The 27,529-nt window shown below is 45.6% G+C and overlaps 1 protein-coding gene across 3 annotated transcripts in view; it reads left to right on the forward strand.

Moving 5' to 3' along the window:
- Positions 1–1,065: 1,065 nt before the first annotated feature.
- Positions 1,066–27,529, forward strand: part of LOC121291134 (neurogenic locus notch homolog protein 1-like) — a 138,748-nt gene continuing 112,284 nt past the window's right edge. For all 3 annotated transcript variants that reach the window (XM_041212213.1, XM_041212211.1, XM_041212212.1), the window contains exons 1-2: positions 1,066–1,313; positions 21,331–21,412. In XM_041212213.1, coding sequence (XP_041068147.1) covers positions 1,265–1,313; positions 21,331–21,412 — 131 coding nt within the window. In that variant the 5' untranslated portion in view covers positions 1,066–1,264. The remainder of the gene's footprint in view (positions 1,314–21,330; positions 21,413–27,529) is intronic.

Raw genomic sequence — 27,529 nt, forward strand, 5'->3', positions numbered from 1 at the left:
GTTGCGTACCTTGAATGGAGAGCATGCTCATCAGAGCTCAATTTCACCAGGCCAGTCATGCGTTTCGCATGGAGGATTCCCGCACAACAACAAGCACCACAGGACATCCCAATGTTAGACAGAGATGATAGGGAGCCAACCTCCGAGCTTGCCAACACATGGGAGGGAGGGAAAAAACAACCGTGGACTGACCCAAATGAAGAAACCTCTGTCATCAGGCTGTCATTTTGACATTTGAGTGCCTTCAGGACAAGCGAGCATTGGCACAAAGCCAGTGACCCCATCCAACCCTTCAACATTGACTTCCTATGCAATATTTGCAAATGGTTATGCAAATCAGACTTGGCATAACCTCACACATGGGAGGACGTCAAACTAGACTGTAATCCGGTTTTGTTTTTTTTCACTTGGTCCATATTTTTCTGTGATTCTATAGTATCTGAGCCCAGATTTCATATAGTACTTGGGCTGTACAGTATACAGCAGGTAGTCCATATAATTGGCAATACTTAGCCCGTAGCCTGTCCACTGCACTTTACATCACCAAATAAAGGACTTGCATTTATATAGAGATTTTTCACACTTGCAGGACACGACAAAGTACAGACAAAGTGCGTTTGAAGAGCAGTCATTTTTAGTCAGGGCAAACAAACACTGGTCAAATAGCATGCTGTCAGGTGGCACAAATAGAACTCATGGGTTAATTGTTTATTTTCTTTTTAGTCGTGCTGTTTGACTTTGGAATACTGGCCAAGGCACCAGGAGGATACCTGGGGATGACTGCAGCGCTGTCTCAGCACCGCACCTGGAGGATGAGGTCAGGGAGAGCTGGCCCCTCACACGAGTCCAGGCATCCACTGCCTCTCACATTCCGCCCTGGCTTCGGTAACTGCAAGTGTGTATCTGATATGGAGGCACACAGAAGTCGGCCGAGTTTCCTCCTCTCTAATCTAGGCTGCTCACAAATACTCACTCCAGCGTTCGGCTGTGTTTGGCAGATTCCCAATAACAGTCCTGGGATCGCTTCCTTTAAACTGCTGGCTTCAGCCTGTGGCTCACATTCGCTCTCAGACGCACGGTGCCCAGGGCGAGCCTGGGGCGATACAAGAGAAACATCTAATCCAGCCGCTCTGTAGCCCGGGACATCAATCCTGGAAATTCTTGGAGTTCCGTTCGGATTTCTTTGCTGGGATTTTGTTTATTTCATTTGTTTTGCTTCGCTGCATGAGTCTTTCCGAGCTGCTGGAAGTTTTTGACGCGAGGGATGGTGCACCTGCTGGGAATTCTCCTGCTGTTTCTGCCAAGTTCTCAAGGTGGGAAGGACAGACAAATACACACACAGACACACAGATAGGCAGAGATAGACAAATACACACACAGACATACAGATTGACAGGGACAGACAAATACACACACACAGGCACACAGATAGACACACACACAGGCATACAAATAGACAGAGACGGACAAATATACACACAGGCACACTGATACAGAGACAAACAAATACACACACAGACACAGATAGACAGAGAGACAAATACACACACAGATATACAAAGGTATAGACAAATACACAGACAGACACACAGATATTTAGAGACAGACAAATACACACACAGACACAGGCAAATACACACACGAACAGATAGACAGAGACACATAGAGAAACACACACATAGACAAACACACACACATAGTCATGTGCACACAAACAAACACACAGGCCAGCACACACACACATAGACAAATAAACACACAGACAAATGCGCACACACAAACACATAGGCAGCACACACACGGTCAAATACATACACACAGATAGATGGAGACATATAGGCAAACACATGCAGACACATAGACAAATATTCACACACAAACACAGGCAACTACATACACACAAACACAAACTTTCAGATAGACACAAACACACGCAGAAAGCACGCACGCGCGCACACACACACACACACACACACACACAGCTGCACATACACCCACAGAGACACAGAGACAAATACTGACACACACGTACACACAAAGAGACATGCCTAGATAGAGACATACACACAGAGGCACACAGTTACACGCCACGCACAGACACGCATGTATAGACACAGACACACAAGTACGGGGGACACTCAGTTGCACACAAAGACACACGCACAGACACACACACTACTACACACACACGGATATACAAACACTGAGCCACAACAGCTACAGACAGATGCACACACATATACAAAGAAACACGCGGACATATAGAGAAACAAGCACACAGGCACAGAAAGGTTAGAAACTTCGGTAACTTGGTGAAGTAGTCAAATTCACAAAGTGACATGTCAGTTTCATAAATTGAACAGTTTTCAAGTGCGTTAGTTTCGTATTGCGAATAACATGTCAATTTCACAAGTTGAGCAGTGGTCAGTTTCAGCTAATGGAAACATCGCGTCCGCGTGTAAACCGTATCCGTGTTAACGCTTACTTTACATCTCATCTGAATAGTTAACCGAGCAAGGGGGGACATTGTAAAGTTAGAACAGATATCACGAGCGAGCTCCAGCCTCTCGAAGCTCGCCCGGATCAATGTCAGCGGTCTGCCTGTGTGGCCCTACCGACATATCCACATCAGTGTGGGTAAAAAGCGCTGGCAAGAGCAAAGTTGACTAGGGGCCCCATTCCTAACAATTACACGGCAACCTTTGCTAGAAAGTGCGTGAGCGGGTAGCTGGGAAAGCCCCTTCAACCAGGGGCGAGGGGAATTGCATGTTTTAATGGGTGTCCAGTAAACAGAGTGTGTGTCAGGTCACATGAAAAGAGAAACAGTTTTATTCCATTCGGTTTGTCCATTCACATCGCGTGTGGTATCCGTCAGGGAGGGCTTTATTCAAGATGTGGTTCGGATCTCAGGGACTGGCATTCGGAGTGCCTTCGTGCTTTGTGTCGATTTGAACAGTAGCTTTCGTTGCCGGGCGGAGGTCTCGTTGTGTGTGTGTGTTCAGTAAATGAGAGCAAATGACCAGTCTTGATCACCAGGATTCAACCGCAAACCAACCTTCAAGCCATGGTCAACCGTGTGCCCGTGAAAAGCTGGGCAAAAGGACCATCTGGATCCAGCAAAGCATTGGGGTTTCTTTCCAGGGGAGTAGAACTGAGGGTGCAGGGAAGTTCTGCTGAGCCGGTGTGGGAACATTGCTCAGATCACACAGGGTGCAGACCTGCACTGCTCACAGTACTGGTCGCCATACAATGTAAAGAAAGATAAGGGAGGCGTTGGAGGGAGGTGCAAAGAAGGATTTACAATTGTGATAAAAACAAAAAAACTGCGGATGCTGGAAATCCAAAACAAAAACAAAAACAGAATTACCTGGAAAAACTCAGCAGGTCTGGCAGCATCGGCGGAGAAGAAAAGAGTTGACGTTTCGAGTCCTCATGACCCTTCGAAGAACTTGAGTTTGAGTCCCTCGAACTCAAGTTCTGTCGAAGGGTCATGAGGACTCGAAACGTCAACTCTTTTCTTCTCCGCCGATGCTGCCAGACCTGCTGAGTTTTTCCAGGTAATTCTGTTTTTGTTTTTGTTTACAATTGTGATGCCAGGAATGCAGGGGGTAGGGGGGGTGGGGCGGGTGCTGATGGTGGATATACCTGTCAGAAGTAAACAGACTGGCCCTCTTTTCTCTTGGGTTTTGGGGAGGGGGGGTCGACCTAACAGAGATATTTTAAACTGCTACAGGTTTTGATAGAGTGGATGCTTCCCCCTGTGGGGAAGAGCAAAACTAGAGGCTGTCAACATAAGATAGTCACAAAGAAATCTAAGGGACAATTCGGTGGGGGGGGGGGGGAACCCTCTTCACCCAGGGAGTGGTGGGAATGTGGAACACACTGCCACAGGGAGCAGTGGTTATTCTTTTCGCTATTCTTTCATGGGATGTGAGTGTTGCTGGCAAAACTAGCATTTGTTGCCCGTCCCTCATTGCTCCTTGAACTGAGAGGCTTTGCTAGGCCATTTCAGAGGGCATTTAAGAGTCAACCACATTGCTGCAGTCTGGAGTCCACATGTAAGAATGACGGATTTTCTCCCCTAAAGGGCATGAATGAACCAGATGGATTATTGGAACACTCAATGATGGTCGCCATGGCTACCGCTACTGAGACTAGCTTTCGATTCCAGATTTATTAATCGAATTTAAATTCCACCAGCTGTCACGGTGGGATTTGAACCTATGTCCCCAGAGCACTAGCCTGAGCATTACTGGTCCAGTGCTAGTGGTTGAGGTGAATGGTTGAAGTGAATAGTATGGGTGCAGTTAAGGGGAAGCTAAGCCAACAATATCTAGGAGAAGGGAAGAGGGGGTTACGATGATAGATTTAATTGAGGAAAGGTGGAAGGAGGCTTGAGTGGAGCAAAATGCCAGAAAGGCATTTGACCTGTTCTGTACTGTACAGTTTATGTGATCCTGTGTAAAGATTTCCTTTGGGTGCTGTTTGAAGTCCAGGGAGTGCCATTTAAAGTCAAGATGTGTGAAGATGAGACACTTGGGGAAACATTTACTTTAGGCAGATGGAGGTGGCTTCTCCCTCCTTGAGTGTATAAGATTGAGGGGTGACCTGATTGAGCTGTTTAAAGGATTCAATAAGGCAGTGAGGTCGTGAGATAGGACTATCAGGAGGAAGTGGACATTAAGGCTAAGCCATTCAGGTGGGGAACCAGGATGCGTTTTGTCAACACAAACGGTGGTGGAAATCTAGAGCTCACTCCCCCAAAAGATTGCGGTCTTGTGGACAATTGGAGCTTCCTGTACTGCACTTGATAGATTTTTTGTTGGGTAGGGGAATCAAGGTTAATGGAACAAAGGTGGGTAAATGGAATTGTGGTACAGATAAACCAATATCCAGCTGAATGGTAGAAGTAGCTAAAGGGGCTGAGTGGACTTCAATTGTTTTCTACAATAGTGGAACATTTTCCCAGAGGATAATGGTGGGGTGAAGAACATTGGAAGATTTAAAATAAGTTTCAGGGGGAATTCCTATTAGGAGAGGGGTCACGGGGGGAATTGTTCACATTAGGGACCTGGTTTGGGCGGGGGGGAGGGGGTGGGGAGGTGGTGGCTATGTACTCAGTTGGGGTTTTAACAGTGTGTGGTGAAGTTAGTGGGTAGGTTTGTGTACATGTGCAGACATTAGGTAAGGGTAGATTGGACTGGGCTGCCACACCCTCCTTTTTCTTACTGTTCATTCTTGGCACATAGGCATCACTGCCAAGGCTGGTATTGATTGCCCGTGCCTAGTTGCCTTTGAAAAGGCCTGCCTCTGGAGCTGCTGCAGTCCACATACTGAAGGTGCTACCGCAGTGACATCAGCTCGGCAGTTCCAGAATCTTGACCCAGAGATGAGGAAGGGACCACGATTACCTGACCAAGTTCGAGCTTTGTTTGGCTTGGAGGGTAAGCTGGAGGTGGTGGCGTTTCCATGCCAAACTGCCCCTGTCCTTCTAGGAAGAGGAGGCTGCTGGTTCAAGAGGTGCTGTGTCACAGGAGCCTTAGTGAGTTGGTGCAACATCCTTTCTGGATGGTGTATGCTGCTACACTGTGTCAATGATGGAAGGAGTGGATGTTTAAAGTGGTGGATGGTGTGCTGATCAAACGGGTTGCTTTGCCCTGGATGATGTTTTGCCTCTTGACAGTTATTGGAACTCGACACGTGCTATGGTTGAATAGCTGGAATGGTCTCCCACAGTAAGAATGGGTTCTTGGGTGGAGTGCCCAGTGACTATTAATAAATGGTGGTACAGTTTCTCTAAATGTGCTGAGGATAGATACGGGGAGAGCACTTGAGGAAGAACACTTGCAGTCTAAGTGAGTTGAAGCTCTTAGGTTTACTGGTTGTTAATAGCATTGAAGGTTGAAGTCACATCAGCTGCCACAGTATAATGGACCATTCTTTAGCAATCTGTGAATGTTTGTTTGGGATAAGGCGTGCAGGATGAGGAGTGTTTTTACTCACTTCCTCCCCTTGTTCTTATTTTGCTCAGTAAATTAAGTCACATATCCTCCACTACATCAAACCTAAAAAAAAACAGTGACCAGGATAGTTTTTGTTCTGGAAATCTAATCAGGAAGATTTCGATGAATAACACACTTTTTGTTTGACTTCCCCACAAGAGCAAAGAGTCTTTTCAATGCCACATTGAAAGTTTTTTTAAAAATTAATTTACTGGATGTGGATATCGCTGGCTGGGCCAGCATTTATTGCCCATCCCTAGTTGCCTTTGAGAAGGTGGTGGTGAGTTGCTTCCTTGAACCATTGCAGTCCATATGATGTAGATACACCCACAGTGCTGTTAGGGAGGGAGTTCCAGGATTTTGATCCAGCGACAGTGAAGGAACGGCGATATATTTCTAAGTCAGGATGCCGAGTGACTTGGATGGGAACTTCCAGGTGGTGGTGTTCCCATCTATCTGCTGCCCTTGTCCTTCTAGATGGTAGTGGTCATGGTGCTGTCTAAGGAGCCTTGGTGAGTTCCTGCAGTGCATCTTGTAGATGGTACACACTGCTGCTACTGTTCGTCAGTAGTGGAGGGAGTGAATGTTTGTGGATGGAGTGTCAATCAAGTGGGTTGCTTTGTCCTGGATGGTGTCAAGCTTCTTGAGTATTGTGGGAGCTGCATTCATCTAGGCAAGTGGGGAGTATTCCATCACACGCCTGACTTGTGCCTTACAGATGGTGGACGGACTTTGGGGAGTCAAGCGGTGAGTTACTCACCGGAGGATTCCTAGCTCTTGAGGATCCTGCAAGATATCTACCCTGCTGCATGCTACTTACATTTCCTGATTTACGGTGAATGCATAAAACCCGTGTCTCCAGTATTGGAGACCTCCTTTTAGCCCTCCTAAATAACCAGTCTCCATGCATGAACACAGACATGGAGGGTCTGCAGGATGTTTGATGATGGAGGATTCCTCTGACCTGCTCTTGCAGCAACAGTATTTTTATGGCCACTCCAGTTCAGTTTCTGATCAGTGGTAACTCCTTGGATGTTGACAGTGTAGGATTCAGTGATGGTAATGCCATTGAACATCAAAGGGAAATGGTTAGATGCTCTCTTGTTGGAGATGGTCATTGCCTGGCACTTGTGTGGCGTGAGTGTTATTTGCTACTTATCAGCCCAAATCTGGATATTGTCCAGGTCTTGCTGCATTTGGACATGGACTGCTTCAGTATCTGAGGAGTCACGAATGGTGCTGAACATTCTGCAATCATCAGCGAATATCCCCAATTCTGATCTTATGATGGAAGGAAGATTATTAATGAAGCAGCTAAAGATGGTTGGGCCTAGGACATTACCCTGAAGTACTCCTGCAGTGATGTCCTGGAGCTGAGATGACTGACCTCCAACAACCACAACCATCTTCCTTTGTGCTAGGAATGATCCCAACCAGTGGAGAGTTTTCCCCCGACTCCCATTGACTCCAGTTTTGCTTGGGTTCCTTGCTGCCACACTCAGTCAAATGCTGCCTTGACATCAAGGCCAGTCACTCTCACCTCACTTCAGGAGTTCAGTTCTTTTGTCCATGTTTGACCCAAGGCTGTAATGAGGTCAGGAGCTGAGTGGCCCTGGTGGAACCCAAACTGGGCATCAGTGAGCAGGTTATTGCTGAGCAAGTCCCACTTGATAGCACTGTTGATGACCCCTTCCATTACTCTACTGATGATGGAGAGTAGACTGATGGGGTGGTAATAGACCTGGTTGGATTTGTTCTGCTTTTTGTGTACAGGACATACCTGGTCAACTTTCCATATAGCTGGGTAGATGCCAGTGTTGTAGCTGTAATAGAACAGCTTGGCTTGGGGTATAGCAAGTTCTCAAGCACAAGCCTTCAATGCTTTTGCCGGAATATTATCAGTGTGATGCTGGGGACCTCCGGAAGAGGCTGAGATGAATCACTTGGCATTCCTGGCTGGAGAAAGTATCAAATGCTTTAGCATTATCGTTTGCACTGATATGCTGGGCACCCCCATCATTGAGGATGGGAATATTTGTGGAGCCTCCTCCTCCAATGAGTTGTTTAATTGTTCACCACCATTCATGACTGGATGTGGCAGGACTGCAGATCTTAGGCCTAATTCATTGGTTGTGGGATCATTTAGCTCTGCCTATCACGTATTGCTTATGCTGTTTGGCACGCAAGTAGTCCTGTGTTATAACTTCACCAGGTTGACATCTTATTTTTAGGTATGCCTGGTGTAGCTCCTGTCATGCACTCCTGCACTCTTCATTGAACCAGGGTTGATTCTCTGGCTTGATGGTAATGGTAGAGTGGGGGATATGCTGGGCCATGAGGTAACAGATTGTGTTTGAGTACAATTCTGCAGTGCTGATGGACCCACAGTGCCTCATGGATGCCCAGCCTTGAGTTGATAGATCTGTTCAAAATCTATCCCATTTAGCACGGTGGTGGTGCCACACAACACGATGGAGGTTATCCTCAATGTGAAGTCGGGACTTTGGCTCCACAAGGAGTGTGCGGTGATCACCACTACTGATACTGTTGTGGACAGGCAGGTTGCTGAGGATGAGGTCAAGTATGCTTTTCCCTCACCACCGCCACAGACCTAGTCTAGAAGCTATGTTTTTTAGGACTTGGCCAACTAGGTCAGTAGTGGTGATTCCGAGCTACCCCTGGTGTTGGACATTGAAGTCTTCCACTCAGAGTACATTCTATGCCCTTGCCACCCTCAGTGCTTCCTCCAAGTGGTGTTCAACTTCAAAGAGTACTGATTCTTCAGCTGAGGGAGGGTAGTACGTGATAATCAGCAGGAGTTTTCTTTGCCCATGTTTGACCTGATGCCATGAGAGTTCATGGGGTCCAGAGTTGATGTTGAGGACTCCCAGGGCAACTCTCTCCCGACTGTGTACCACTGTGCCACCACCTCTTCTGGACCTGCCCTGCTGATGGATCAGGCCATAGCCAGGGATGGTGATAGTGGTGTCTGCTTCATTAAGTTATGGTTTTGTGTGGATGACTATGTCAGGTAGTTGCTTGACTAGGTTGTGAGACAGCTCTCCCAATTTTGGCACTAGTCCCCAGATGTTAGTAAAGCGGACTTTGCAGGGTTGACAGGGCTGAGTTTGCCTTTGTTGTTTCCAGTGCTTATGTTGATGACGAGGGATCCATTCGGTTTCATTCCTTTTTTATGACTTTGTAGCAGTTTGATATAACTGAGAGGCCTGCTAGGCCATTTCGGGGGGCATTCAGAGTCAACCACTTTGCTGCGGGTCTGGAGTCACATGTAGGCCAGACCAGGTAAGGGAGACAGATTTCCTTCCCTAAAGGACATCAGTTAACCAGATGAGTTTTTACAATAATCGACATGGTCATCATTAGGCTTTTAATTCCAGATTTTTATTGGATTTAAATTCCACCATCTGCCAGAGTGGGATTCGAACCCATGTCCCCAGAGCATTTCCATGGATCTCTGGAGCACTAGTCCAGCGACAATAGCACTATGCCTTTGCCTCAGGACTTTGAAAATGAGCTAAAGAAAGTATTGACTGAGAGGATTGTGGGGAAAATGGTGTGTGCAGAGAGTGTTCAGCACTTACTGGAATTGGCAGAAACCAAAAAGGATGTCCACCTTCCATTCCATTTGCGCTACCATTGGTGTCCGCGCTGTCCATCATCCCATCCCACTCTCTCAAATTGCCGCCCTAAACCCTTTAGTATCTCCTTCTCCTTGGATGGCGAATATAATAGCTTTCAAAGAGAGAGAGGAAAAGACTGTAAATAAGATAGATGAGAGAGGGAAAAAAAGAGGTAATGAATGAGGAGCAAAAGAAAGCTCGAGTAGGGGAGAAAGATTTGAGTGAAAGATAAAATGCTGCTAGATAAAGAACAGAGAGCAGCTAAGGTGACAGCTTTATATGCGACATAATAGTAATGTCACTGGACAAGTAATCCAGAGGCCCAGGCCTATGCTTTAAACGCCTGCCTGAAAACCACTCTTTAACCAAGCTCCCGGTCTCCCCTCCTGAAATTAGTTACTTCTGGCAACCTGACCTTTTATTAACATCTCTTTGGAATCCCTTCTTGTGTTAAAGACCCAAATAATGGGCGTTGTTGTCATTACAGTAGAAGGAGCAAGCACAAAGTGGCGAGGAGGACAGGAATAATGGGCTAAGGCAGGGCAGGGCTGGGGGTGCAGTTGGATGGCGAATATAATAGCTTTCAAAGAGAGAGGAAAAGACTGTAAATAAGATAGATGAGAGAGGGAAAAAAAGAGGTAATGAATGAGGAGCAAAAGAAAGCTCGAGTAGGGAAGAAAGATTTGAGTGAAAGATAAAATGCTGCTAGATAAAGAACAGAGAGCAGATAAGGTGACAGCTTTATATGTGACATAGTGGTAATGTCACTGGACAAGTAATCCAGAGGCCCAGGCCTATGCTTTGAGGGGTCTGGGTTCAAATCCCACCACGGTGGCTAATGGAATTTAATTTCAATTAATCAATCTGCAATATGAAGCTTGGGGCTAGTCTCAGTAATGTGACCATGGTAACCATTATTGATGATTGTAAAATGCCCCTTGCAGAGGGGAAATCTGCTGCCCTCATCCTGGCCTGGCCTACATGTGGTTCCAGATCCATAGCAATGTGACTGACTCTTAACTGACCTAGCAAGCCACTCAGCTCAAGGGAAATTAGGGATTGGCAACAAATGCTGGCCTTGCCAGTGATGCCCACATCCCGTGAAAGAATATTTAAAAAAAAACACTGCTCCATAGTGCTGTTTATGCTCCAAAAAACCTCCTCACACCCCCTTATCATCCAGCTCCATGAATGCATTCACACGATTCAACTCAACCACTCCCTGTGGTAGTGAGCTCCCTATTCTCAGCACTCTCTGGATGAAATGATTTCTCATGAATTCCCTGTTGAATTGAAAGCTCTGTGCTCTGAATCATGCTGTACAGCCCTGGTGCTACCGGCTCTTAGTGCTGGATATTTGCCAGCCCTGAGTCTGTCCCAAGCCTGAGGCCTGACTCTTCACTCCTCGTCTCAAGTCTGGCCTCTTGCCTCTTTCCCACGCTCAGAGCAAGCACTGATATTTTCCAGTTAACTAACCTACCACAGAAAGAATGGAAGATCTCACCGTTTTACCCACAGTAAAATGGAAATGGAATACTTAGAGGAAAAGTCGGCTTGTCTCTGACTGGAGCCCACAGTCACACTGCACCCTCACGCACAGACCTACCCTGAACACAGACTTCCCAAAAGGTAGCAGGTACAAACATGAGGATGGGAAAGCTGAGAATTAAAGTCAAATATTAAATTGAATTAGTCCTGCATTTTCTGTGAGTACAGCGATAATGAACAAACTGACTTTTCATCTAAATATTCCATTTCCGTTTTATGTCCTGTGGCTGCAGGCAGACAGTGACAGAATTGAGAGACTCCACAGCAGCATAGAGAGTTAGAGGATACTGATACTGGAACTGGCAGAGTCTGCACTTATACACTGAGCCCTGCATTGTATGGGGAACACAGAGAGAGTATTACAGTCCTATTGAAATCCTGTACTGAGCCCTGTACAATGCAAGGGCAAGAGAGAGCATTTATTGGTCTCTGTTAAAGATCTCCTTATATTCCAGGCTGAACTAGGCACTGTACAAGGGATGGTGGAGAGTATTTGAGTCCTGTACCATTCAGAGGGTGAGAAGGTATTGTAGCTCACTTTGTCAGCCATGGTTCAGCTGGTAGCACACTCATCTCCCCATTGCAAGGTTCTGGGTTCAAATCCCCATCCAGGGCCTGAGCACAAAAATCAAGGCTGACACACCAGTGCAGCAAAGAGGAATCATTGCACTATTGGAGATGCCATCTTTTGGATAAGGTGTTAAACCAAGCCCCCATCTGCCTGCTTGGATGGTTGCAAATGGTCCCATGGCGCGATTTAGAAGAAAAGCAGTGAAGTTACCCCTGGTGTCCTGGTCATTATTTAATCCCGCAATAAACATCACAAATAACAGATTTAAAAGTAGAAAACACTGTAAAAACTTAGCAGGTCTAACAGTATCTGTGGAGAGAAAAAAAACAGTTAATGTTTCCAGTCCATGTAACTCTTCAGAGCTGATAACAGATGACCTGGTCATGGTCACATCACTGTTTATGGGAGTTTGCTGAGCATATATTAGCTGTCACATTTTCTATATTACAAGAGTGACTACACTTCAACAAGGGCTTCACTGGCTATAAAATAATTGAAAATATGCAGTGATTGTGAACAGCGCAATAGAAATGCAACTCTCCCTTTCATTTACATGAAAATATGAAACTGAGCCCCATAAAATACAGGGGGTGAGAGAATATTAAAGGTTTATATATATCTATTATATATAAGGGTGAGAGATAGCAGTAAAGCTCCATTTATATTCCAAACTGAGTCCTGTAATATACAGATGGAGTATTACAGTTCTATTTTGTCTTCTTTCTGAATTGTAGTCACTGTTGTGATGTAGGAAATGCAGCAGATAATTTGAACATAGCAAGGCCCCACAAATAGCAAAGTTAAAAATGAAAATATAATGTTTATTTCATGGTACTTGTTGAGGGATAAATGTTAGCATGGACACAAGGGAGAACGACTGGTTCTTCTTGAAAATCAAGGGCAGGTGAGCCCTTGATTTAACAGTTTTTCTGGAAGACGGAACCTCCAGCTGTGCAGCTCTCCCTCAGTGCTGTCTTCTGCTCAAGTCGCTGAAGTGGAGCTAGACCTTCAGATTAAGAGAGAGGAGAGCAACCAGAGTGAGTCACAGCTGACTGTGGGGAAGGGATTAGAAACATAGAAACACACAACAGACTTGTGAGCAAAACTCTAGGTCATAGAATAAAAGAGAAAGTGGGCACTTGGTTATGAAATCATCTGAGTGACAGGAAACAGAGAGAAAAAAGAAAAACAGAATTACCTGGAAAAACTCAGCAGATCTGGCAGAATTGGCGGAGAAGAAAAGAGTTGACGTTTCGAGTCCTCATGACCCTTCAACAGAACTAGGTGAATCCAAGGAGAGGGGTGAAATATAAGCTGGTTTAAGGTGTTGGGGTGGGGGGTGGGGGGGTTGCTGGTGGGGTGGGTAGAGAGAAGTTGGGGGGTTGTGGTTGTAGGGACAAGCAAGCAGTGATAGGAGCCGATAATCAAAAGATGTCACAGACAAAAGTACAAAAGACCACAGAGGTGTTGAAGTTGGTGATATTATCTAAACGAATGTGCTAATTAAGAATGGATGGCAGGGCACTCAAGGTTCACGTGGGGTAAGTCGGAGATTGAGACAGTCACTGAGAAAGGAGATATGGCTTTGAAAGCGGGTTTTAGTAAACACCTTGTCAAACACCAGGAGAGAAATGGAAAGCGATGAAGATGAACAAGGCAAAAGAGAGATACAGAAATCTTTTCACAGAGAGGAGCAGAACTTCTTCAAGGTGGGCATTTCTTGAAGAGGAGTGGCAGTCAATTAAACACAGAGATAAAAAGAAAAAACTGCGGATGCTGGAAATCCAAAACAAAAACAGAATTACTTGGAAAAACTCAGCAGGTTTGGCAGCATCGGCGGAGAAGAAAAAAGTTGACGTTTTGAGTCCTCATGACCCTTCAACAGAACTGAGTGAATATTAGGAGGGGGTGAAGTAAGAAGTTCCAGGTAATTCTGTTTTTGTTTTGGATTTCCAGCATCCGCAGTTCTTTGTTTTTATCAAAGATTGGAAATGTTGTCAACTGTGATGGGGATAGTCTTGAACTTCAAAAGGACATAGACATGTTGGTGGATTGGACAGACAAGTGGCAGATGAAGTTCAATGCAGAGAAGTGTGAGGTGATTCATTTTGGCAGGAAAAATATGGTAAGACTGTACAAAATAAAGGGAGAGTCTCTTAAGGACATGCAGGAACAGATAGTATTCAGTGTATATGAACATAGGTCATTGACAATGGCAGGGCATGTTGAGAGAGCAGTTCATAAAGCATATAGTAGCTTAGGCTTTATTAATAGGGGCACTGTGTACAAGTGTAAGAAGGTCATGTTAAACTTGTATAAGACACTAGTTAGGCCTCATATGGAGTACTGCATCCAGTTCTGGGTGCCATACTTGAGGAAGGATGTGAATACATTGGAACGAATACAGAGGAGATTCATAAGAATGATTCCAGGAATAAACAACTGTAGCTATGAGGATAGATTGGAGAGGTTGAGACTCTTTTCCTTGGAGAAAAAAAGGCTGAGAGGAGACGTGATAGAGGTACTCAAGATTCTAAGGGGTATGGGCAGGGTAAATAGTGAGAAACTTCCAACGCAAGAGAACATCAAGAACCGGAGGACATAGATTCAAAATAATTGGCAAAAGGAGTAAATGTAATGTGGGGAAAAAAATTTTCACCCAGAGGGTTGCTGGAGTCTAGAACAAACATTTTGAAAGGATAGTGGAGGCAGGTTTGACCAAGGTATCCAAAAGAGAATTGGATTGATATCTGAAAAGAACAAATGTGCAAGGTTACGAAGGTGAGCCAGTGTTGTGGGACTCGGTGGAATATTCTTTCAGAGAGCCAGAGTGGATTCGTTAGGCCGAATAGCCTTCTTCTGCACTGTAAAGGCACTGTGATATTGTGATACATAGAAAATAGAAACAGGAGTAGGCCATTTGGCCCTTTGAGCCTGCTCCACCATTCAATATGATCATAGCTGATCCTCTATCTCAATGCAATACTCCCGCTCTCTCCCCGTATCCTTTGACACGTTTAAAGTCTGGAAATTTATCTATTTCCTTCTTAAATATATTCAGTGACTTGGCTTCCACAGCCTTCTTTGGTAGAGAGTTCCACAGGTTCATCACCTTCTGAGTGGAGAAGTTTCCTCTCATTTCATTCTTGAATGGTCTACCCCATATCCTGAGTCTGTGACTCCTTGTTCTAGGCCCTCCCCCAGTCAGAGGAAGCATCATTTCTGTGTCCAGTCTGTCCAGCCCTCTCAGAATTTTATACGTTTCAATGAGATCCTCTCTTTTTCTTTTAAACTCCAGTGAATACATGCCTAGTTGACCCAATGTCTCCTTATATACCAATCCTACCATCCCAGGAATCAGTCTGGTGAACGTTCACTGCACTCCCTCTATGGTAAGCATATCCTTTCTTAGGTAAGGAGACCAAAACTGTTCACAATATGCCAGGTGTGATCTCACCAAGGCCCTGAACAGTTGCAGTAAGACATCCCTGCTCCTGTACTCAGGCCCTCTCACAATGAAGGCAACCATAACATTTGCCTCCTTAACTGCCTGCTGCACCTGTATGCTTGCTTTCAGTGACTGGTGTACAAGGACACCCAGGTCCCTTTGTACATCAACATTTGCCAATCTATCACCATTTAACTAATACTCTGCCATTCTGTTTTTCCTACCGAAGTGGATAGCTTCACACTTATACATGTTATACTGCATCTACTATGTATTTGTCTACTCCCTCAACTAGTCTAAATCGTCTTGAAGCCTCTTCACATCCTCCTCACCACACATTCCCACCTAGCTTTGTGTCGCCGGCAAAATTAGAAATATTACATTTGGTTCCCTCATCCAAATCATTGATATATATTGTGAATAGCTGGGGTCTAAGCACTGATCCCTGTGGTACCCCACTAGTCACCGCTTGCCACACTGACAGAACCCACATATTTCCACTCTCTGTTTCCTGTCTGCTAATTAATTCTTAATCCATGCCAATATATTATCCCAATCCCACATCCTTTAATTTTGTGCGCTAACCTCTGATGTGGGACTTTATTAAAAGCTTTCTGAAAATCCAAATACTTGTTCTCCCTTATCTATTCTGCTAGTTACACCCTCAAAAAACTCCAGTAGCTTTGTCAAACATGATTTTCCTTTCATAAATCCAAATAGACTTTGTCTGACCCCGTTGATATTTTTCAAGTGTCCTGTTATCACATCCTTTATAATAGACTCTAGAATTTTCCCTGCTACTGAGGATAGGCTAACCGGTCTGTAATTCCCTGTTTTTTCCCTCCCTCCTTTTTAAATAGTGGGGTTACATTTGCCACCCTCCATTATGCTGGAATTTGGAAGATGACAACCAACGCATCCAATATTTCCATGGTCACATCCTTTAGTTTTTTTATTCATTTACGGAATGTGGGCATTGCTGGCTGGGCCAGCATTTATTGCCTATCTGGGATGTACCCTGGGATGTCGATTATCAGGCCCTGGGGATCTATCCCATTAATTTCTCCAGCACTATTTTTTTTGTAAACTAATTTCCTTCAATTCCTCTTTCTCAATCGACCCTTGGCCCCCTAGCATTTCTGGGAAGTTACTTATGTCTTACTCTGTGAAGACAGAACTAAACTAGTTGTTTAATTTCTCCGCTGTTTCCTTGTTCTCTATTATAAATTCTCCTTTTTCGGACTGTAAGAGACCTACATTTGTCTTCACTAATCTTTGTCTTTTAATATACTTATACAAGCTTTTACAGTATGCTTTTATGTTCCTTGAAGTTTACTCTCATCAACTGGTTTAATTTGCCCGTACTTTCACAAAAAGGAAAATTTTTTCCTTAGCCCTGTTGAAGAGTCATATGGACTCAAAGCGTTTACTCTGCTCCTCTCCGCAGATGCTGTCAGACCTGTTGAGTTTTTCCAGGTATTTTTATTTTTATTATTGTTTTGGATTTCCAGCATCCGCAGTGTTTTGCTTTTATCTTCACAACAAGGACTTCAGTTCAGATACTGTGGCTATGAAGCACTGTTAAGGAGGATCTTCAGTTTCCCAGCCTGTTGTGTGGTAGCTGAGAGGGGCCCTATCCACACAGCATGTTGTACCAATTGAAATATTTATCCAGCATAGCACAGGCTCCAGATAAGAGCTTCTTTGAAGTCACCCGTACATTGATTAGCCTGCAATATTGAGCTCATTAGCCCATTTGAGAAAGGATAATGAGGTTGATTATATATGCGTGCACATAATGGTCACAGGGATCGGAGGATACCAGCTGGGAGGTCAATGGGTGAACTGATAATGATGCGACTGTAGCTTTGCCAGTTTACCATTCCCAGCTAAGGCAACAGGAGGGAAAAAAAAAGTAAACAACCGACGCATTTATATATAACTTTTCATGACCTCAGGGTGTCCCAAAGTGCTTCACAAACAATGAAGCATTTTTTGAAGTGCAGTCACTGATGTAATGTAGGAAATTTAAACAAAGCCAATTAAGTAGTATGAAGGGAGAGCTGGCTAAATTTGATTGGATAAATAAACAAAAAGTTAAAAGGGTAAATAAACAGTGGGAAACATTTAAAGAAACAATGCAAAATGTTCAGTGCAAATCCATTTCATTAATTAACAAAAACTCAGCAAGATTCATCCATGGCTTACTAGAAAAATTAAGTATAATATTTGATGAAAAGAGAAGATTTATAATGTTTCAGGAATAAGACTAGGGATTGGGAATATTTTAGAAACCAGCGTAAGACCGCCAAAAAGTTGATATAAAGTGGAAAAATAGAATATGAGAGAGTAAACTAGTCGGGATATAAAATCAGTTTGTAAGAGATTTTACAAGTATATACAAGAGAGGAGTGTAGCTCAAATAAATAATGTTGGTTACTCAGAGGCAGAGAAAAAAAATAATCATGGGGAAGAGGAAATGGCGGAGACACTGAAGGAATACTTTGTGTCTATCTTTACAGAAGAAGATACAGGACAAAAATTTGACCTCGGCAGGTGTGTGCACGCCCGACCAGCTCAAACGTAAAATGATGCGCGTTGACGTTGGGTGAGCGTCCCAGAGTCAACCTGCAGTTGCGGGATATTTCAGTTAGCGGGAATGTGCGGGAGTCGGCAGCACGCCCACCGACAATTAAAAGGCCATTAAAGTCTCAATTAACCTAATTTTTCGCTGCCCGTCCAACCTTATGATTGGCGGGCAGGCGAAAAGGCTAAGCGGCCTTTGCACTTTTTTGGAAACCTCACTCGCGGGCGGGTTGAGGTTTCCAAAAGGAAATAAAAGTAAAATAAAAATTTTAAAATTTAATTAATGGAGCCACATGAGGGGACATGTTTTATAACATGTTTTCAATTTTTTATTTCTTTTTGGGAAAACTCTTCATCTCCCTAAGGCAGCTCCATGCTCTTTAGTGCACATGCTCGAAGTTTGCGCTCGCTCCGCTAGCCCCCCCCACCCCACCCCCGGCCCGCAGAGGCAGCACTGAGCGCTGCCGCTCATGTGTCATGCTGGGCGGGCCTTAATTGGTTCGTCAGCATGAACAGCCCCCCTTCCGGCCTCGATCGCGGGTGGCGATTGGCTTCCCGACCGCCCTCGTCTGCCCCTGCCGAGCCCATCCGACAAGGGCTAAATTCTGCCCACAATTTACATACCAAAAATAAAGGATAACCAGGAAGCTAATAAGAGTGAGGAACTTAAGGTAACTCTATCAGCAGAGAAAAAGTATTGGAGAAATTTAAGGGATTAAAATCTGGCAAATCTCTAAAACTCGATGGACTAATCCTAGCATTCTAAAAGAGGCAGCTACAGTGGATATGCTGTTATGATTTTCCAAAATTCCCTAAATCCTAGAACAATCCTACTAGATTGTAAGTTAGCAAATGTAACACCACTATTCAAGAAAGGAGAGTTAAAGAAAACAGGAAGTACAGGCTAGTTAGCCTGACATCAGTTATTGGTAAAATGCTATTATTATTAATTATCTGTTATTGAGGAAGCCTTAACAATATGCCTGGCAGCTTTAGAACTGCGCCCCTGCTTCTTCACTGCCACTGGACCAAAAATCTAGATCTCCCTCCCTATCGACATGGTGGGTGTATCTACACCAGATACATGGATTACAGCAGTTTAAGAAGGCAGCTCACCAACATATTCTCAAGGGCAATTAGGGAATGGACGATAAATACTGGCCTTGTTGGCAACACCTATATCCCATGAACGAACAAAATAAAAAGATAAACAACTCCTATGTCAAACCGCACACTGCACCAAGTATATTCTGTATCCTTCAGCACACTGGACTCGCTGCCTGAACCTAGATATGTCCTGAGAAAATTGCCACCACAGTAGTTTCCAAATTGAGTATAGCCGCCCAAAGTTTAGAGGGGTGTGTCTGTAATCCAGTGGCCAATGATGTTGGCAGAAGAGGAGCAGCAGTCGGTGGTGGAATGGAAACAGATGTCTTGAGGGGCAAGGCCATAACCAGCACCAGTTAGACCACAGCCACAGTTAGACTCAGCAGCTATCAGTCTGCATCAGGAGCCAAGTAAAAGAAGCTGGTCAGTTGCCATGCTCCCAGGTAGGCTGCAGTTAAACCAGCGGCCCATTGGAAGTAGAGTTGGCTTTGCCTCCAGGATAGTCCTGATGTCTCCTGGACACAAGCTGCAAGCAAACTCTGAGGAGAACTATCACAGAGGTTTTAAAAAATGCGCCATATTTTCGCTTTCTTTGAACAGGCTTTTTGTTCACTATTGGCAAATTACTGAAGATGGGAGAAAAAGCTTGTTTGAGCAGGATGAACATTTGCTGGCAAGAGTTCATATAGTGAAGCCTCTATAAATCATCCAACCAGCTGGCAACCCTTACTGGAAGCCAGCGTGACTGAGGCCTGACCGACCCAGCAGCCAAGGAGGAGGGGTAGCACCATTGATTCACAGAGCTGCTCTGTTAATCCTGGAGTCTCATAGTGCAGGAGCTTCCACATTAACAAAGAAACAGAGTGAATCAGAGAAGTTACCTCTCCTGCTCTGGTTCTGATACAGATACAAACTTTAGGGGATCTGAATCCTCCCTCTTTAAATAGGATCCTGATGGTGATAGTCCCTTATTAAAATACGTCCTATTGGTGAGACTCCCTCTTTAAGGGGTTTATTGATGGTGCGACATCCTTTTCAAGGGGATCCTGATGGTCCGACCACCCTCTTTAAAGGGGATCCTGATTGTGTAACCCCCTCTTTAAAGGGGATCCTGATGGTGTGACTCCCTCTTTGAAGGGGATCCTGATAGTGAGACTCCCTGTTTTAAAGGGGATCCTGATGGTCTGACTCCCTCTTTAAAGGGGATCCTGATAGTGAGACTCCCTCTTTTAAAGGGGACCCCAATAGTGAGACTCCCTCTTTAAAGGGGATCCCGATAGTGAGACTCCCTCTTTAAAGGGGATACTGATAGTGAGACTCTGGGGATTCTGATGGTGGGACTCACTTTTTATAAGTAATCTACATCATACAAATCCCTTTTTAATGGGGTCCTGGTTAGCGTCTCTTTTAGAGGGGACTGCAGCACAACAATCTGATTGGGATCTCCACCTTGAATACAACTACCAGATGGTGTAAACATTAAAATTTCTAATTATACTGGGCGGTGGGTTGTGGGGCTTTGAAATTGCAGTTGTTTTGAGAGCGTTTGATCTCAGATGTTCAGTGAGTTGCGATTGCTCATAGTGATAAAATGGGGTCAATTTCGTATCATAGTGTGCTGTGGACCCTGACCAGCTTGGAGTGAAACATGAGATACTTGACAGAGAGAGCAGGCTGCCGCATACTCTCCCCTAGCCGCTTAGCCTCCTTCCTTGTCTCCTGAATCTTCAACACACTTCCTCTTACCTCTAGCTCATTTTATAGTGGGAACTCTGAGCTGCGGATCCCCTTGTGTCCCTCACACGACCCTTAGCTCCTGCAGCCTGCCGGGTTTTATAATCAGAGGCTGGTGTCAACTCACTGAGCGTCTCAATTTATTTCATTCCCTCTACTAAGTGTCACCTCATTGATAACCTTCTGTCTCTAAGTCTCTAAGTCAGAAAGTTGGGAGTTGGAGCCCCAATACCTACATGAGCACATTGACCACTACATCCTGTAAGCGGGTAACTGCTGCCCGCTGATACTCATCTTTGCTGGAGATTTCGGTGGGGCGGATGGGGGGCGTGGGTGGTGGGGGGAGGGGGGGTGGTGGTGCCACCACAGTGATTGACATTGAGCATTGGCATGACATTGCATCAGTGAGTATTTTATTCAGCATTAAATTCAATGGATGGGTGTTTAGTTCAGTAGAGGGGGTGTTTAATTCAGTGGTGGGGGGTGCTTAATACAGTGGGGAGGTGTTTCAGTGAATGTTGAGTTCAGTAGGTATTGAGTTCAGGAGGGGTTTGAATTCAGATCAGGGAGGGGTGTTTGATGCAATGGAATGTGTTGTTCAACTCTTTGGGATGGGGGATGGAGGTTCAGTTGATGTTACTGCTCTGTCAGTTAATACCATTCCCTTCATGCTTCCATTTTCTCCATCTCTAGGTTTTAAATGCTTAAACACTGTGGATCCTTGTGTTAACGGTGGGAGCTGCCTGTCACTCAGTAACGGAACCGCAGCTTGCCTGTAAGTAAGAAAGTATCACAGTCATGGGGAAAGTGATTGAAGTGAAAGGGTATCACAGGCAAAAGGGCTAATGAGCAGAAGACACTGGTGTAGAGTGAGCACAATCAACCAGAGTGTGCCTGTTTCAGTGTGCAACTGTGCAGGTGTGCATGGCTGTGTGGGTGTGCACGCCTGCATGTGCCTGTGTTCCTGTTTGTGCCTTATGTGCATCTGTGCCCATGTGTCTGTGCCTGTGTATCTGTGCCTGTATGTCTGTGCATCTGTGTCTGTGTGTCTATGCCTGTGTGTCTGTGCATATGAGCCTGTGTGTCTATGCCTGTGTGTCTGTGCGTATGAGCCTGTGTATCCAAGCCTGTATGTCTGTGCCTGTACGTCTGTGTGTCTGTGCTGTGTCCTCACCTGTGCATCAGTGCCTTTGTGTCTGGGCCTGTGCATCTGTGCCTGTGTGTGTGACTCTGTATACACAAGGTGGGCCGCAATGGTACTGTTACCCTCCAAGTACCTCTCGTGCTACAAATGTATTATTCATAATCAGCTTTGATCGAAAACTGAGGTAAAATCACAAACACAATAGCATTTCAGTGGATATACAGTTGGATATATGGCACAGAAACAGGCCATTCAGCCCAACTGATCCATGCTGGTGTTTATGCTCCACTCAACCCATTGTAACTATCTATTCCCTTCTCCCTCATGTGTTTGCCTTGTTTCCCTTTAACTGTATCTATACTATTCCCTTCAACCACTCCCTGTGGTAGTGAGTTTCATATTTTCATCGTTCTTTGGGTGAAGAAGTTTCTTTTGAATTCCCTATTGGATTTCTTGGTGACTATTTATATTGATGGCCCCTAGTTATGCTCTTCCCACGAGAAGAATCATTCTCTCTGAATCCACTCTGTCAAAACCTTTCATAATTTTAAAGGTCTCTGCTAGGTTGCCTCTCAGCCTACTTTTTGGAGAGGGTCAGCCTCTCAATCTCTTCCTGACAAGTACACCCCCAAATTTCTGGCACCATCTTTGTAAATCTTCTCTGCGCCCTCTCCAAATCCTTTTTGGTATAACCCTTGGCCAGGCCCCCAGTTTGTGAGATCTGATTAGGGACAATTAATGTTTTGTTTAAAGTAGACAAAGTTTGAGATTCAAGACACGTGCTAATAGAAAAAAAAAAAACCACAAGATTCCAAGGATCTTGAACAAACAAAAATAAACTTTACCATACAAGGTCAGAAAGATAAAACAATTTACAATATTGAACTTATATTCTAATACTCAGGGTAAGTATGAAGTACATGTGAATTAACAGGTGAACTGTGATTGAACATACCACACTACACAATAAATGACAGATGCAACCAAGAAAGATTCCATGGATTTCTCAAACCGCATCCAAACATTAGTTGCATTCTGAGTTAACCAATCTCACTCAAACTCTGTCTCTCTCGCAGAAGTTTCCAATCTTCACCTTTGAAGATCTCACCTTGGAATTCTCTCCAAAAGTCACCCCAACTCAGACGGCTTCAATGATGGCCCACTTGTAGGGTTTCAATCTTGCTTGCCGAAACTCCGTTCCCCTAGATTCCTGAGTACACTCAAGCATCAATATACAAGCACAATTTCAGTTCTTCACTCATGCCAATCAGAACACTGCTGCTCCAAAGGAGTCCTTTTACCCCAACGGCCCACAGTACGGAGTCACCAACCTTTGGCTGCCTTCTTGGGTCATCAGGACTTCTTCTGAGCCCTCTTTGATTACCAGGGATTTTCCAGAGCCCACTTCATGTAAAGTCTGCTCCCCATAGCCTTTTTTCTAATTGGACCCTGTTTCTCTGTTCTACTCTTTCTTAACTGGGACCTGTTTCTGTCCCCTGTCTTTGACCCTTAACTGGGACCTCTTTTTGGGACCTCTCCCTGTCCCCCTCCCTTGCCCTTCTCTCTGGGACACTTCTTTTCTGATTAAAACTGACTGACTCAAACTGACACTTGAACTGATCTGGTGACCTATCAAAACACTCCAAGAGTGTTCTGCCCTTGTCACTAGGCAGGAACAAATGTAACAACCATTGGAACATCCTGTACTTTAAATGTTACAATCTCCACAGACTGGTAGCTCACAAATTCACAGAAAGAATGAATTTCATAACGTAACCAGGACTGCACACAGTATTTTAAGGCCTGAATTTCTGCTGAGTTAGAAAGCAGGCCTTAAGTGGCTATGGGGCTGGCCAAGTGCCCAGGTGAGCTGGTTAGAAGGCCCACTTTAGTTCTCTGGGGCTTCGTCCCAGTTGTGTTATGGGATTTTAAGCCCTCTAGCCTTCACACCTCACAGACCCTCAATCCCCACAAAGCCCCATGGCCCTTTATACACCTATGCCAACTTATACCAACTCTCCCATCTACCTGGGACCCTCGAGGTCCTAAATTGATGCAATGCTGTTGCTCCCCCCCCACCGGGACTTGGGGAGTTAACCTTTGCCTCCCTTTGTTCCCACCCTCCAACCCCCTCACTACTCCCCCAACTTTTGTCAAACTGAGTTGTTCTTTACTGCCGCTCCCGACCTCACTGGGACGTCGATGTTCTGAGACCCGTAAGTCAGGGGAAATCCTGATGCCTTGTGGGGCTTCCCCATAGAGAGGAGAACACAACCAAACATGATTCTCATGCAGTCACTCATGATTATTAGGATAACCCTTTAGTCAGCCAGTTAGGCTCACCTTTAACTTCATCCACCCGAAAAGACCCTCGCCCTTCTCCCAATTCAAGGATTCAAATGCACAGAGCAACTGTTTTGTGAAGAACCTTGAGTAAATGATGAGTTACTTTCCAGACACACTCCACCATCCTCTCTCCACCCTCATCACCCACCAACAACCCCCCATCACCCTTGACCCACCAAATATAACTGTCTCTCTCCCCTCTGTTACCTTCAATCTCCCCCCTTTACCCTTGAGCCTGTAACCATCACATGCCACTTGTCTTCTCTCACCTATGAGGCTACACCCGCTACCGCTCCCATGCCAAACATATCCCTGACCGCTCCCATTATCCATGATCTCCCACATGAGACCATCTGCGACCCGACCATGACCTTGAACTCACCACCCTAATGCAGCCCGGTCTCCCCTCTGACTGTGGCTGTTCCCCCCACTGCCCAGTGCCCTCAGTTCAACACCAGGACCCCACCATTGAAAGCACCAACCCCGCCCTTTAGGACCATCCCTCTCCCGCCACCCCCGGCCAGAAGCATGCCCCAATTCCCCCACCCATTCACAGGACTCCCACACCCAACATGCAAGGCCCTCCCCTCTGTCCCAAGTCGCTGTATCTTCAGGCTCCCTTCCCTGGCTCTATCCCTGCCTCAGACTCCCTCCCTCCCTCCCTCCCACCCTCCATCAGCCAGTCTCCTTGCCCCATTGCCCCTGAGGCTGCCACCATCCAATCATCTCCTCCTTGAACAATGCTCACCAAAGAGGAAAAAAAGCAGCGGCTACTCACTTCAACTCCGGCAAGTTGACAGCCTCGCCTGCTGCACTCCACCTACAGGCAGTCCTAAAATCCGAAGGCACGTGCTGCTCGCTCGCCGGTAACTTTATTGGGAAGGGAACTGAATTCCAGCGAGCTGACCCTTTAATGAGCCTGCCTGACATGCGGACACCCCTTTCAAAGACGCACCTTCAAAATTCTACGAATGTTCGCCCCGCCATTGGTCTCCCGCACAATTAAGTACCCCCACGACCCCCCCAACTCCCTCCCCTCCTGCCTTGCTTCCCGCTCCTGGGGGCAGCACACGATTCTGTCCATTGGAACATGACCTCGGATGCTGGAGGCAGTGAGGGATCACTGAGAATAGCCTTGCCTGGTGGAGTTATCTCCCCATCATTTATTCCTCATCACCTGCCCCACTAGTGCAGTGGGCAGCCTGGCACCACCCCAGCCAAGAGACCGCTCTTTACTAATCTTCCTGAACAGTCAGGGTCCGTGGGGAGCTAAGCTGTTCAGGAGCCCGGCAGCTGAGCCCCAAACCCAGGAGAAATAAAAGGAACATGAAGGCAAATCTTGGTGTTAGCTGTGGCTCAGTGGATTTGGAAGGCATTGCTCCAAGTCCCACCCTGGACACTTGAGCACATAATCCAGGCTCTCACTTCCATTGCAGTACCAAAGTACTGGAATCAATGGGAATCAGGGGGAAAACTCGCTGACGCTTGGAGTCATACCTAGCACAAAGGAAGATGGTTGTGGTTGTTGGAGATCAGTCACCTCAGCTCCAGGACATCACTGCAGAAGTTCTTCAGGGTAGTATCCTCGGCCTAACCATCTTCAGCTGCTTCGTCAATGACCTTCCTTCCAATATAAGGTCAGAAGTGGGATGGTCACTGATGATTGCACAATGTTCAGCACCATTCGCGACTCCTCAGATACTTAAGCTGTCCATGTCCAAATACAGCAAGACCTGGACAATATCCAAGCTTGGGCTGACAAGTGGCAAGTAACATTTTTGCCACACAAGTGTCAGGCAATGACCATCTCCAACAAGAGAGAACCTAACCATCGCCCCTTGATGTTCAATGGCATTACCATCACTGAATGCCCCATTATCAACATCCTGGGGGTTACCATTGACCATAAACGGCACAAGACTAGCTATATAAAGACTGTGATACAAAAGCAAGTCAGAGGCTAGAAATCCTGCGATGAGTAACTCATCTCCTGACTCCCCAAAGCCTGTTCACCATCTACAAGGCACAAGTCAGGAGTGTGATGGAGCATTCTCCACTTGCCTAGATGAGTCCAGCTCTCACATCACTCAAGAAGCTTGACACTGTCCAGAACAAAGCAGCCCACTTGATTGGCACCACATCCATCAACATTCACTCCCTCCACCACCGATGCAGGGTGTACCATCCATAGGATGCATTGCAAGAATTTGCCAAGGCTCCTTAGACATGACCTTCCAAACCCAGGACCACTACCATCTAGAAGGACAAGGGCAGTAGGTAGATGGGAACACTGCTGCCTGGAAGTTCCTTTCCAAGTAACTCATCATCCTGATTTGAAAATATATTGCCGTTTCTTCACTGTTGCTGGGTCAAAATCCTGGGACTTCCTTCCTAACAGCACTGTGGACTGCAGCAGTTCAAGAAGACAGCTCAGCACTACCTTCTCAAGGGCAACCAGGGATGGGCGATAAATTCTGGCCCAGCCAGTGAAGCCGACATCCTGTGAATGAATAAAGAAAAATATATTGGAGTGCTGCATTGTTGGAAGGACAGTACAGAGGAAATACTGCACTGTTAGAGGGAAAGTACTGAAGGATTGCAGCACTGTTGGGGAGACAGTACTGAGGGAGTGCTACACTGTTGGCAGGTCAGTACTGCGAGGGCGCTGCACTGTAGGAGAGGCAGGTCTGAGGAAGTGCTGTACTATTGGAGGATTAGTAATGAGGGGGTGCTGTAATGTTGAAGGGACAGTATGGAGGAAGAGCTGCACTGTTGGAGGGCCAGTACTGAGGGAGTGCTGCAATGTCAGAGGGTCAATACTGAGGGAGTGCTGCACCAACAGAGGTACCATCTTATGGATGAGTCATTAAACTGAGGATCCATCTGCCCTTTCAGGTGCATGGAACTATTTCAAAGAAGGGCAGAGGAGTTATTCCTGGCATCCTGGTCAATATTTATCTCTCAACCAACTCCACTAAATAGAGATTATTATTATATTGCTGTCTGGGGGAGTTTGCTGTGTGCAAATTGGCTGCTGCATTTCCTACATTACAACAGTAACTACACTTCAAAAGTACTTCAAAAGCGCCGAGGCAGGCTGAGGTTGTGAAAGGGACTAAGTTCCTTCATTACTTTTTCTTTCTCTTCCCTCCTTCTCCTGAAGAATGGAAAAGAGAGACAGACACTGCTTACTTCAGACCACTGGCCTTACATGGTTTCCTGAGGCACTGAGGTCAAGCAGGAGGTTCATTTGTGGTCGTCCCCGTCTCAGTTTCAGGATTTAGGATTGTTCGACATCCCAGGGTAAGGAGCAACTGGGGAAAATCAAAGTGGGACAAGAGCATGATCATCGAGGTTCTCTTGGACTGGAGAGTCAGCAGAATTCTAGGGCTTGGGCAGAGT

Source organism: Carcharodon carcharias, chromosome 19 (assembly GCF_017639515.1).
Source record: "Carcharodon carcharias isolate sCarCar2 chromosome 19, sCarCar2.pri, whole genome shotgun sequence".
In the NCBI taxonomy this organism is placed as follows: Eukaryota; Metazoa; Chordata; class Chondrichthyes; order Lamniformes; family Lamnidae; genus Carcharodon; species Carcharodon carcharias.